Below are 15150 nucleotides of genomic sequence, written 5' to 3'. Positions count from 1 at the left end.
AAGGATCTAGAATAACTAAGAAAATGTTAAAGACCAGGAACATTTTTTGAAGACTTTTGTTACCACATCCAGACTTGTCATATAGCTGTAATAGTTAAGGTAGTATGATATTATTGCAAAGATAGAAGAATAGACAATTGGAACTGAAGATAGAGTCCAGAAACAGACTCATAAACATACTGTCACTAAATTTTGGAGAAAAGTGTCACTGTAATTCAATGAAGGACAGGATGTCTTTTCTATAAAAGGTGCTAGGATGATCTGGTATATATAATGAATAAAATGGCCTTTGACTCCTACATATAACCATATTTATAACTAGAGGCCGAGTGCATGAAATTCATGCACGGGTAGGGTCCCGAGCAGCTGCCAGATCCCAGCGGGGGCCTCCCTTCCCCTGACAGCTGCTGGCCAGGGTCTCCCTTCCTGTGGTTTGGCCGCCTGGCCCTTCCCCCTGGTTGAACTTTTAGTTAAGGGGGAAATTTGCATATTAGACTTTTATTATATAGAATTATTGAGGTATGTATCAGGAAAAAGAAAATAATACTTTTGTTAAAAAGAGGAATATATCTTCATGATTTCATAATCCAAGCTATCGAGATTATGGCCAGCATACAGTACCTAGATATCAGCTCTTTGTGAGAACTGCCTTTAGCTAAAGTGTCACTGGACCAAGGTGAAATTACTTTTCAGGGTAGACTGCACTTAACAATGGATTGATGTGGGCAATGGGGAGGAAGGATGAAGCTATAATATCCTAGCCTCCTCATCCCAAATTGGGGCAACTTTGAAGAGCTATATTAATTTTAGTGCTTGCCATGTTTTATCTGAAACCTTTGTACCTATCTTCTCCCTCTGTTCAGTCTTGTTTCATTTTCTTCCCCCAGTGGTATAGCCCATAAGAGCACTCCTTAATAAACGTCCTGCACACTAACCTCCTCCTCAGAGACTGCTTCCCAGGACAACTGTTTTGCAACAGTGATAATTAGAATACTTCTAAGTGAAACATGAAGATACTTAATTTTTTTATTTCATTATTGATTGATTGATGTTTTATAGCTATCTTCTATTTATGACAGTTTTGAACAATTGGGTAGGAGCACAAGTCCTACATTCAAAGGCAAGCTCCAGCATATATTGGGGGTGTAACCTTGGCACTAACTCCTACATGTCTTGATATATTCATTTCTAATGGGTATTAATAGAATCTATCATACTGTTGGGAGGACTAAATCAATTACTATTTACAATATAAAGTGCTTAAATAGGCCCTGGCAAATAGTACATTGCTATTGCTCATGGCAAGTAACACAGTTTTCCATTAAAATGCTATTTTTAAATATATATATATTTTATTCATTTTTTACAGAGAGAAAGGGAGAGAGATAGAGAGTTAGAAACATCGATGAGAGAGAAACATTGATTCAGCTGCCTCCTGCACACACCCCACTAGGGATGTGCCTGCAACCAAGGTACATGCCCTTGACCTGAATCGAACCTGGGACCTTTCAGTCCGCAGGCTGACGCTCTATCCACTGAGTCAAACCGGTTAGGGTTAAAATGCTATTAAGTGATATGTAATTAGTTAGGTGACACAAAGGTATGCCCAAATTTGGAATATGAATGAACAACTAAAATTTGGTGATATTTTAAAAATTAAAAATGATGAATAAAATAGAGTATATAAAGAATTAGGGATATGACAAGGAAGAACAGGGTTCGGTTATTTTAAAAATAAGATATATCTACAAAGTTGGATACTTTAAAATATAGATATAATATAATACAGAAATAGATATCTACTGTTCTGTAAGAAATTCATTTAAAGAAAACTGGTATTTACCAAAGTAACAAGACTATTTAATCAATAAGCAATTGATAAAAATTAAAATAAGTTGTCTAGTAAATGTTTCACCTAGATGACAAATGGATTTCAGAAGCAAAAATGTGTTACTTATTTTTAATTCATTTTTCAGAATTATATTCCCTGGAATACATTAATACATTGGCAGTGTGCTAGGTCTTATCTATGGTATATATATATATATATATATATATATATATATATATATATATGCCTAAGCAACCCAATGACCAGTCAACTAGTCACTAGATATGCACTGACTATCAGAGGGCAGACACTCTATGCAGGAGTTGTCCCCTGGTGGTCAGTGCGTTCCTACAACCAACCTTCCATGGCTGGCCAACCTCTCACAGCCCCTCCCCCAAGCTGGCTGGCCCCAATCAGCCCAAATGATTGCAGGCAGACCAAGAGACCCTAATAGGCCTCTAGTTTCTAATATAACAACAACAACATCAAATCAGGAATCATCTTTGTACTTAGCTATCTTCACCTATACAAACAATACTAATAATCCATACTTATATATAAACTAGAAGCCTGATGCACAAAGATTCATGTTAGAATGGGCTTTCCTTTCCCTGGCTGCCAGAACCACCTTTCCACTCTGGCTCTGCCCCATTTCCTTTCAAGCCCCAGAGCAGCCTCTTTCCACTCTGGGAGCTGCCTCTTTCTTCTCTGGCCCTGCCTTCCCACACTGCCTGGGGCCCTGAGAGACCAGGGGAAGAACATCTATGTCCTGCCCCTTCACTCAGAGGCTTAGTATGGAAATTAACTGTCATCTTTGTTGGGTTAATTTGCATATCACTCCTGATTGGCTGGTGATGTGGCAGAGGCACAGTCAATTTATGTTTGTCTATTAAAACTAACATCTATTTAAATATTAGTGATCTTGAACATAGTTTCATTCTTTAGCCATCTATACTTTGTCTTTTTTGAAAGTTTTTTTTACTCCTTTTAATGTATTGCAAATAAATAAGAGTTTGAAGTAACATACAAGAAGTTCAACTTTGCAATTAAGCAACTGTTTTGATTTAATGTAAGTGAATGTTGTTGAATTGCAATCTCATTGATTCAATAATAATAATAATAGTAATACTCCATAGAGTTGTGAATTAATGAGATTGAGGATGCTGATAGAAATGACTACAGTAAATATAAATGAAAGTCATGAACCTATTTGTATCAGAGTATCAGTAGTTGTTACAGATTTCAGTTACTATTTCTATATTATGTTAATATAATTCATAATTAATCATATTTACATAAATACTTTAGATTTTTTGCAACTAAGAACATTATTTTAAAACATTTTAAAGAAATTCATATTTTGGGGGCTTTTGATTCTTAAGCAACTTAATTATTTCTTATGCCTTAGACTTTTTTCCTCTTCATCAGTATGCAGGTGGGATGATTAATATACATAAAAATAGATGTCCATCCTGTAATAATTTTTCACGGAGTCATTAACTTTGTGAAGATGCAATTATTTTTCATAAGTATGAGTAACTTTAGGACACTAGTTATTTTTAATTTTTCAAAATCATCTTTGGATCACATACTTATGCATTAAGTGGTAGGATAGTTAACCATTTTAAAAGTTGTAAGTATGTGGTATGGAAAGAAAAATAGGTAAGATATACTGAATATACCTACAGTTTAAACTATCCATGCTTTTCTATCAACTTATTAAATTTGTCAAAATTTTTAATTGGTGCATTTAATTTTTATCAAATATTTATTAAGACAACAGACATTTTTCATCTTCTCTAAAATGTGATTGCATATAGAATGACAGAATATAAGATAGAAATACTGTACCATGTGAATATTCCAAATTAAGTTTGAAGGCAGAAGTCTCAATGAGGAAGCTATCACACTGAATGCCAAGGGTGAGATTCTTCGGCATTTCCCGACCTAATAAAAGTACAAAGAGATATTATAATTCAATGTCACATTTAAAAGGGAAAAAAAAAAAACAGTGAAGACTGAAACTGAATCAAAACTTTCCTCTACTGAGAAATTTCTCAGATGATTATTTTTAAAACACTAGAAAATTAATTTTTAAATCCTAAGAATTTTCTAAGCTTCAGGTTCCACATCTGGAAAGCCTCCAAGATTTTTTTGAAAGAGTGGGTACAGTCATGTTTACAGAATTCAAATGTGGTACATATTGGGTGTAAAACAAATCCTAGTTTCCTAGACAATTTGAGAGCTTTTCTGCAGAAATTGACTTTTCTCAGGACTCATTAGTGCTTTGTGCTTGGACATCACTGTTATTCTCCAAGTGTGAGCCCATATCCTCTCTAACCACCCTATTCATTCACCTTTGCAAGTTGGCCAGGATTAAGATATGAATAGACTCCTGAAATATAATGTTTTCAACACCTTGCTTTGCATCCTATTCACATGAATGAACTTTATGCAAAGACAACACACAATAGAATTAAAGAATTGAATAGAATTTAATTAAATAGAATGAGAAGATTCTTTGAAAACCAAGGCAAAACTTCTTAGAGAAGTGATTAAAATGGAAATATCCAAAATATCAGCAGAAGAAAAAATGTTAGAAAATAGGGCAATATGAAAATTTGATAAGTTTGCAACTCTAAAAATGTTGCATTCTTGAAAAAATATATATTTATCTGTCTATCTATCTATATATCTATCTATCATCTATCTATCTAAAGAGAAATGAGTAAAGCAGGACACAAAATACTGTGAGATCTCTTGCACCCTCTTGGTACTATTGTATATTATAAGTCTTGCTATTAACTTTCCTAAGGGGATTCTGTGAATTCTGTAGCATCTACAGGAAAATTCACATCTTTTGAAACATTTTAAGACAAATATTTAAATGAGAAGGTATTAATTTAGTAACCTTTTAATGAGTGTATTTGGCATATATGTTAAATATTATCATGTTTTCCTGCGGCCCTTCAACAATCCAGGCCAAATTATGAAGCCTAGTTGCCAAGGAATATGAGTACAAGAAGACATGTACATGGTAGCTGGAAAAAAAACAAGAGTCCACAAAAGTAAAAAGGAGGAAGTTATGACACAGAGAGAGATTCCATCACCAGGAAAAGGAAAGGATAAAGCTTTTCATATAGGAAAGAGAGAAAGAATGAGTCAGTGTCTTTCTTTGGGCCTGGTCTCCTTAGGTTGAAAGAAGAAGAGGAAGAATTTGTGAGCCTGAGCATTTACCCAAGAGAGTGAGTTTACATAAAAGAAAGTTTTAAAATGCAAAAGAAAAATACATCTTAATTGTCGAGCTTACTGTTTTTCCTGTTAATAGCAGAAAGAAATTTGGATCAACTAAAGAAAATTAAGAAGCCACAAATTATTTCACCACTTATTTTTAATGTTAAAAATCTTGATCCAATATATTTTATTAATGCTCTCACAATTATGACTTGGCTGCACCTACCTTGAATATTTCATTTCCTGGTTTGATCCATCTGTCACGCTGGTGTGCTTTCACACCAATAATTCTGAGTCCTATAACTGGTGGAAACCACAAACATATTTTTGGGGGGCCTATCTAAATGTGTGGTTTGCAATCCCAGCCAAATGCAATACAGTTATATTTGAATTTTGTTATCTGCATCTTCCTTTCCCTCTAGCAGTTATTTCAAACCACTGAGACACTCTTCAAATCTCCTGTTACATCTCCTTTTCTCAGGACATGAAAATCTACACAAAACTGCTCTTAATTGCCAAGCCCTTCTACTACCAATCAATTTGTCTATGTTCACATTTGTTTTATCTTGCCCCTTTGGTTCAGGGCTCTTTTTTCTGCCTCAACTTTGATCTTAGTCCTGTGAGAGCCTTAGCCCATCAGGTAAACCCTGCCTCCTTTATAGCTTTCATTCCTGCTCAGTCCTGGTTTCTTTGTTCTGCTGATAAACATGCTCAAGTCTCTTCCACACTAAAATGTTGACTTCCTTGGGCCAGCAATCAACTGCTAGTAAACATTGGCATGTCTCCCCTAACCACAGCCAAAGTATTCATAAGGGAATTTTACATCAGATGACATTATGTACTTAATTTCCTTAATTATTTTATACCAAGAGCATTAAGAGATGACGAAGAAAGATGAAAACTCTAATAGGTAAATGGGTGTTCAGTTTCAGTATTTAAAAAAAACAAACTAATTTGCAATGATGATAAAATACTATTTCTCTCCAAACAGATTGATGGAGATTAAGGAGAATGATACTAGTCAGGGTTTATAAGGCTCAGGAAAATAGTGTCGGTAATATTATCCTGATGGCAGTGTGAATCGCAATAATATAATTACTTTGAAAAGCAATTTGCTTATTTATATCAAAGACCTTAACATATGTATTCCTTTTAGCTCAACATTTGAACTATATAAAATGGATCACAGCAGTAACAGCTTTAGTAGAAGTAATAATAGTTGAAAAGATAAAATTTATAAAATACAATAGTAGATTTAAAATGTGGGAAAACTAATGAGTTGATTTTTACTTCAAACCCACATTATTTGATCACTTAATAAAAAATGATTAAAAAAAAACTCCAAACAATCTAATTTAAAAACATGCATCTTCAATCTGACAGGAAAAAGAGAACAAGCTTATTATAACCAAAATTTAATCCAAATATGTTTTCTATAAAGAAAATGGGGAAAGGAAACAATATCAGAGCACTTGAAGTTCTATAAACTTTTAAGGACTAAGCATTAGCATATTTGAATAATAATCATAAGAATATTACTAATCCACTAATTTGCATTTTGGGCTTTACAAGTCAAATGAGAAGATTTTGACTTGTTGCACAGATTTTTAATGTTTGATTCTGATTCCACCATTTACATCCTATGATTTCAACATACCTCATCTTTCATACCTTATGATTTTTCTTAGTGTATTTCTACCATGTTCATTATCTCTATAATATATTGATTCTGTGATCAAATTCATTTGATTAATAATTACAAAATAATGTACATAAACTATAAGAAAAAACTTACTTGTTAGTATGACATTGATTAAAACATGTTCATCTGTTGGATTTTTGAAAGTTATAGCCAGAGATGCTCTCTGCTGAAGGTAGGTGGTGACTCTTTCTATATCTAGAGGCTGGGGAAATAGTCCTATTCCAGAAAGGAAGAATTTCCATTCTTCAAACTGTTTAAAGATAAACATTCATAACATATATATCATAATTGCATACATTTTATTCATAACAATAAATTTAATACATGTAAAAATTTTGACAGATAAAAAACTTTGGTTGTTAATATTTAACATGCCTGTTTTATCTTTTCCTCCTTTTTAAAATTTCTTTTGATTTTACTAAAAAATCAATGTGTTTTTACAGTGATAAAAAACAGAGCACAAAGTTATTTATAGTAGATTTAAGAAGATATCTTCATAAAAACCAAGCGTTTCTGCTCAAGGTTGTTGTTTCCTTAAATCAACTTGTCTAACAAACGAGGTACTAAAAATTGTACAAAGTTTCCAAAATGCTAGGGTGAATGTCACGTGGAACTCACATAGATATCATGATCACATGAAGGCAAAGAAGGTGAGGCACAGATCAATGTTCCATTAAAAGGAAGTGTGTACAGCCAAAACCGGTTTGGCTCAGTGGATAGAGCATTGTCCTGTGGACTGAGGGGTCCAGGGTTCGATTCTGGTCAAGGGCATGTACATTGGTTGTGGGCACATCCCCAGTGGGGGGTGTGCAAGAGGCAGCTGGTCAATGTTTCTCTCTCATCGACATTTCTAGCTCTCTATCCTTCTCCCTTCCTCCCAGTAGAAAATCAATAAAAAATATATTTTTTTTTAAAAAAAGGAAGTGTGTACAACTGTATGCACAACAGACTGTGATTCAGTTCGGTACTGAATACTTTACTAATGTTTTAAAGGAACGAAGAGGTCATTAAATAAAATCCAACAAATGCAGCAGCCTAGTTTATAATCTTTCTAACTACATAGTAGATGTTTCCAAGCCTAAATTCCAGTAAGAAGAGGGAAATTTACTTTAAGATTATTTCAAAGTGGGACAGAAAATGATACAAAGCTGTCTCTGAGTAGGAATGACTAAAGGCAAGTTTTGTCTGCATATTATCTTCAAATGACTGTATTTCTTTTAGTTAGAGATTCTACTTGCAAAAATGTAAGTTCACTAGATTTTCACTTATGATGTCCTAATTTGATTACATTTAATTGGCTGGCTGGGTTAAATTAAATTATGAACTGTTTATGTAAATTACTTATTTTGGGCTACTTAATTAAATAAACCCTGTATGGCAGAAATGAGGTTACTTTGAGCCATTGGGAATGAGCCAAAGTACAAAAACAAAAATGTCATGCTTTCATGTCTTTGCCGAATGGCCTGGAGTATTAGAGCTTCTAAATTAAACCTCCTAAATCCTACCATGATGGAACACTAGTATACAACACTTGCCCCAGCATTGCTTAAATTATTCTCTTGGGTTCAGAGAGGAAAATTAAAAAGTATCCTGACAAAAATGTGCATTAAAGAATAAGTAACATTCTTATTCCATCTTTATCTCAAACTTCTTTGAAAGGAGATACAGTAAAAAGAACCTTTAAAGATCCAATACCAATGTTTCTAAGAGAAAAAAAAAATAGAGGTAAAAGTAAAACTGGCTTGCACACTGAGTATAGCTCAAGGGCATTAGAGCCGGCTAAGAAGTAACAAAGTTTTTAGACAAGTTGCAGGATCATAGACAGGCTGGGTAATAAAGCCACTCTTACTTTGTCTTCTTTCTTTCATTTTTGCTAGTCTGACGTTTAGATGCAGTGAGTCACACAGTGAAATACAAATGAAACAAATACTGGTAACTATTAGAAAATAAAAATGAGCCAAAACTGGTTTGGCTCAGTGGATAGAGAGTAGGTCTGCGGACTGAAGGGTCCTGGGTTCGATTCCGTTCAAGGGCATGTACATTGGTTGTGGGCACATCCCCGGTGGGGAGTGCACAGGGGCAGCTGGTGGATGTTTCTCTCTCATCGATGTTTCTAGCTCTCTATCCCTCTCCCTTCCTGTCTGTGAAAAAATCAATAAAATATTAAAAAAAGAAAAGAGAAAAAGAAAAGAAAAATGAAACAACTGAAAACTAACAAAAATATATTAAAATGCCCTATTACCACATTTACTGCTTACTACTATTCCTATTATTCTAATAGGCAGAAACACAATCTCATTTACAAAATCCAGCAGCATAATATGAGTTCATGATATATGTAGTTGTGATATCCTAACCAAATTAATCTTAGGATTCAAAATCTTGATAATCAACTTTAGCCTAAAATTGGATTTTGACAATGCAGAGCTCTGTATATGGATTCAAATCAGAAATCCGTGAAGTAAATAAAAATCTATAGCCATTTCCTTAAATTCAGCAAAGAGTAACAATTAGAAATACTTAAAACTTATCCTAAAAAAAGTTGATATTACTAGATTTTCTATTAATCAGCTACTCAGTTGTATATGTCAATTCAAGTGTATTTATCAGTGAAATCAAGAGAGGGAGAGAAATCTACATGATTTTTTCTTTAAAAGTTAAAGTAATTGTAAATTCTTAGACTTAGAAGAGAAAATCCTAAAACTTTATTTTAAAAAAAACTATCTTGCTCAGATGCCTACACATACATAATGTATATTGTATTTTCCAAAGTTCATTCAATTAATACTTTAGGATGACTGGATAAATAAAAGAGGAAGACTCAAATGATTTAGAGATAGGGGGGAAAAAAGGATAAAAAAAGAAAAAGGAAAGGCAAACCAATCAGAAAGGTTAGAGTAATATATTTAAAAGGTTGAAGGGGTCTGGGTCTGGACCCTATAGCTGAAAGGATGAATGAATGATGGGTGGAAGTATAACCACAGTTAAATTCTTGGAGATTTGCTACAACTTGGAGATGCTGGGAGCAACTGAAATCAAACACCAACGTAAAATTGATTTATGAAAGGCTTGAGTTTATTACTTGTCTGAGTTCTTTGTGTTTAAGAATTTCACATTCAATGTCTAGGCTAGGAATTTCTAAAACTATTAAGATGGAGAACTGGTAATTGCCATGCTAATGTGCCTCATTATCCTTGAGAAGATATACTTTCCATCAGAAATACAAGCTACTAAATTTTCCCCAATAATTATGATGAAGGGGCTAAACCTGCTATGAAACAATTATTTAAAAGTGTGCTTTCTTAAAATTATTTTTGTAAATTAATATAATATCCACTGTACTTTCCCTTCTATAGAAAAAGGGTTACTATTTGTTTTCTTTAATATTTCAGAGGCACACATACTTCCATAGTACTGCTTCAGGTCATGTATAAGTCACTAATCATGTAGGAAATTTAATACCCTCAATTTTTTTCTAAAGACAAGTTACACATTGTTTTGCACTGACATTGGGACCCAAGTATTATATAGGATTCCACTGCCTCTCAGATGGCAGATTCCGTGGTGTCCCTTAGGATTTCAAGTTCCGATGTCTATTTACTTTCCTCCAAATCAACATTTGAAGAAGTATAAGATAATAATAAATATAAAAGGTCATGCAAAGTTTTTATTGGCAGTAAGAATTTTAATCAATTGGAAATCTGTAGGTAGTTGTAAAAATAGTCATGAAAATGGGTTGAAGCCAGACATCCTGGGTTGAGGTTTGTGTTTAACCTCTTACAAGCTATCTAATCTTTATTTTTGTCTGTTTCCTGATCTGTAAAATGGGGTTAATAATCCTTTCACCTTAGGACTATGGTGAATTTGAAATAACTAAGCATGGCATACAGCAAACTTAGAGATGCTTAAAAATAATTAATAATTTTTGTTTTTTTTAAATTATAATTATTCAGAAAAATTATTATTATGCAAGAATTCTGTACAGATGAAATAAAGTTAAAAATAACATGATCACATTTTCTACAGCTTATATTTAAGTTCATGAAAATTTGTGTAATGAAACTCCAGTCAGAAAACTAACATAAATGACAGCAATTTGGTATTTATATAAAAATACATATATTTTAAAATCTGGGTGTATATTCTCCTTCACTCAAGCAATCTAAGGACATAAAAAACGCCTCTTTTAGATGCTTGCACACATGCATGATGTATATTTGCAAAAGTTCATTAATAGTTTATAATAAGCTTATTCTGCTTGCAAAGGATGTCAAATAGATGAATAAGATTTGCTTACTTGTTGACTTTAACATTTAATTAACTTGACTTGGACTAAGAATACTCTATCATACCTGAGCACAGTAGAAGGTAAGAACAGCTTGATGACCAGCTCTTCCAAGAGCAGAAGGACAAAAGCGAACACGTATTCTTTCAGTGGAGCAAGGAGGTAAGATCAGCTGTGTAAATTTAGAAAGAATAAAAAGAGAAACAAAGCAATTAATACTTTTTTTGAATCAGCATCTTTGTGCACTAGGTATAGTCTGGGTTTATATTTATGTGATCAATATATTGCCTTGCATACTACCTAATCTCAGTATTCCTATTTGACAAATATTGGTAAAACATCTCCTGGTAAACACTGTTTAATAGTGCTTGTACCCTGGCCTTTCCCCAAGCAATGATTACATAGAGTTAGTCACTCTATGTGAGGAAATCTAAATTAATTTTTTAATCTGAGTTAGTGCCTCCCATAATAGAAATAGGTATTTAATTTAAGACCCATAGTTTATTGTCCATTCTAAGATACAAGGCAAATACTAGGCACCTAACTTGTAGCCTTGGTGATGTCAAAAGAAATGAACTGATTATAAGCATGGATGTAAGTCAAACTTCTTTATTGTACCATGAAGTTTTCTTCTTTGTTCTATCACATGCACACTCAAGGTGTGATCTGCTGGAATAACTTGATTCTGAACAGTATTAGTTTATTACTTCTTTAGAGATTGTTAGTGAGATACTTCATCACAACATAGTGAGGAACTGGGTATTTCATGTAAACAAAATGCTACACTATGAATAATATGGTGTTTAATATCAACACTTACAGATTAATAGAAAGAGTGGCACAAATCTGAAAAATAAGTCAATTATTTTTTCCACTAATTTATTTCACTTTTGAAAAAGTAAAATTGCAATTTAGCAGTGTCATTCAATCCTTGTTAAATATAGCACTTGGTTCTCAACAAACTGATGACATTGGAATCCATATACAGGCTTAACTTTATATTTAGAACAGCATTATATCCCTATGATGTATAAGTGTGGTTTATCTATAGCAAATATTTTTATCTCAGACTGGTTCTCTGATACTTCAAATATTTGGAGGTTATTAGTTAATGAACATTTAAGGAGCATACATTAATTTTAGGATCGACCTTAGCAAAAAATTTTGCATTCCATATATTTGTTAAATTTAGCAAATGTGAAAAAAAGCTTCTCTCTACATACAGGATATGACATAAATAATCTATTTTATTGGAAAAATATATAATGCTTAACTAAATTTTAACTCTAGTATTAACTACATGGCTTAAGTGTTTTAGTCTTTCTGTTTTCAAATTCCTCTTCTATAAATATATATGGTGAAGATTGAGGTAGTTTATACAACCAAGCAGTAATTCAATAAAATTCCTTTATTTTTACCTAAAATTAGCTGGAAAATGATTTCCAATGTTCTCAAGGAAAGAAAGGTAAACACCATTGATTGGAATTTAACTGCAGTGAATTACACTAAACTTATTGGTCTGTATACTGTATATGGCGTATAAATATAGAATCTTTGAGAAACTTAAAAACATTTCATTGTAAGCAAGTGTCATGATGACAACCAATTCCAATGTGTAAGCTTAGTACACTGGATCCTAGCTCAAGAGGAATAATCTTGTGGCAGGTCAATAAACTGAAATTATTATAGAACAGGATGCTAGATGATGTTCGAGATTAATATACACTTAAGAACTATAACCTGAAGTATTTAGTGTTGAAATATGGTACAACTTACCTTTAAATTAAATAGTTAAAGGACTAAGGAGTATAAATTGGTAGTTAACCCCAAAAAAAGATATAAATAAAGTACAGCATAGGGAATATATTCAATAATATTGCCATAAGTATGTATGGTGCCAGTTAGGTACTTGAAATATTGGGAGGAACACTTTATAAAGTATAGGATCATCTAACCTAGGGGTGTCGAACTCAATCAGAGAAGGGGCCAAAATCTAAAATCCAGCCCAAATCGCGGGCCGAATGGTTTACTGAACAGTCATAAACTGTCATTGTGATGGAAACGCAGCGGAGTGCAGTGATGACAGCGCAGTGCGGGCCACATTGCAAGGCCTGGTGGGACGGATTTGGCCCGCGGGCCTTGTGTTTGACACATGTGATCTAACCACTATGTCATACACCTGAAACCAATACAAAATAATGTTGAAAGTAAAATATAATTTAAAAAAATTAAATTAAATGGAAAATGTACCATTTAAATAAGAGTGAAAGAAAAAAAGAAATATAAGAGAAAAAAGAGAGAAATATGGCAAACCATTAATATAAGAATCAAGTAGAAGGTATAAGTTTGTGCACTGTATTATTCTTTCAACTTCTGTATCTTTAAAAAATTTCATAACATACCATTGGAGGAAAGCAAGTTTTTTATATCATTACTTTCCTTGGCAATCAACCTATGCTTATTTATTGAAGCATTAATTGGATATAATCAATATTTTAAAATCCCTACTTGTTTAAACATGAGTACTATGCAACAAAACCATAAGTGAAGTTACATGTACATATATTCTTTCCATTTACTACCATTACTAACATTCATGTGTTCTAATTTGTTCTACAATATATAATATTATTTTTAGTAAATTTATAAGTATATTTTTGGGTCATTTCATTATATTGAAATTAGTTGCTTATTTAATACTTAATGTTTGATAAATGTATCAAAATTAATGGACTATAAAGGCATATTTGGAAATATTAAAGCAAAGTCCATATTCTGCATCTTATATAATAAAGGGGTAATATGCAAATTAACTACCACATCCTTGCACAAGATGGCCGTCCCCATATGGTCACAATATGGTCACCTCAAGATGGCCAGCAGGGGAGGGAAGTTGGAGGTGACCAGGCCTGCAGTGGAGGGCAGTTGGGGGCAATTGGGCCAGCAGGGAAGCAGTTAGGCATCAATCAGGCTGGCAGGTGAGTGGTTAGGAGGTGATCAGACAGGCAGGCTGAAGTGGTTAGGGGTAATCAAGCAGGCAGGCAGATAAGTGGTTGAGAGCCAGCAGTCCCGAATTGTGAGAGGGATGTCTGACTACCGATTTAGGTCCTATGGGATTGGGCCTAAACTGGCAGTCAGACATCCCCCAAGGGGTCCCATATTGGAGAGGGTGCAGGCTGAGCTGAGGAATACCCGCCCCCCAGTGCATGCATTTTGTGTACTTGGCCTCTAGTTATGTAATAAAGTTGGCATCTGCAATATATTGTATTTGTTTTCCCTTGGACCACAGTTTACATTCTTTTGTAAAAGTAGTGATATAAAGGATGGCTCAGTTTGTTGTAGTATTGTCCCATACAACAAAAGGTTGCGGGCTGATTTCTGATCAGGGCACATACCTACGTTGTGGATTAGATTGCCTCATACTGAAGGCAACCAATCAATGTTTCTCTCTCACAGCAATATACCCCTCTCCTCCACTCTCTGTCTTCCATTTACACTCTCTAAAGATCAATAAATATATCCTCGGATGAGGATTTTTAAAAAATAAAACAATAAACAACAACAACAACAAAAAAGCACTTTCTAATAATAAATTTCCTTATTTTTCAATTATATGCTGAACATTTTATTCCATTTTAATTTATGGAAAATATAGTATTAAGTAATATAAGTATGTGTATATTTTAACATAACTTTTTAAAGATTACCATATATATAAAAATTTAGCAAAATAATAGTGATATCTAATATGACACATTATGACAGTTCATTACTAATTTCACACCATGATATTGTTAGTTGGCAACTAGTGATTGATGAGAGATATGTATGTATTATGATATAGATTAAAAAATCACATTAGAGATTTTTAAACAATCATTAAAAGGCAAATAGTAAAAGCCTTTATTTACAATAAATACCATGTCTACTTAGTAGGGCTTCATGATTCACTGTGAGGTCCTCTGAAGAGAATAATCTATTGCAATGATTATTTTGAAACTTACCTGAAAGCATGGTTTTGACATTCACTGACATATTTGATATATTCTTTGGAAATGTAAATACTGATGCTGAACCTTCAGATCTTATTTTGTTAGT

The 15150-nt window shown here is 33.3% G+C and overlaps 1 protein-coding gene across 1 annotated transcript in view; it reads right to left on the bottom strand.

Annotated features, from left to right (window-relative positions):
- CFAP47 (cilia and flagella associated protein 47) overlaps positions 1 to 15150 on the bottom strand; it is a 396096-nt gene that overhangs the window by 58220 nt on the left and 322726 nt on the right. Inside the window, 3 exon segments of the mRNA XM_036439773.1 lie at positions 3683 to 3778; positions 6861 to 7017; positions 11120 to 11224. Coding sequence (XP_036295666.1) covers positions 3683 to 3778; positions 6861 to 7017; positions 11120 to 11224 — 358 coding nt within the window.

The sequence above is a fragment of the Pipistrellus kuhlii genome, unplaced genomic scaffold, assembly GCF_014108245.1.
Source record: "Pipistrellus kuhlii isolate mPipKuh1 unplaced genomic scaffold, mPipKuh1.p scaffold_m20_p_16, whole genome shotgun sequence".
Taxonomy (NCBI): Eukaryota; Metazoa; Chordata; class Mammalia; order Chiroptera; family Vespertilionidae; genus Pipistrellus; species Pipistrellus kuhlii.
Note: the sequence above shows the minus strand (reverse complement) of the source record. Positions and strands in the feature narration are given on the sequence as shown.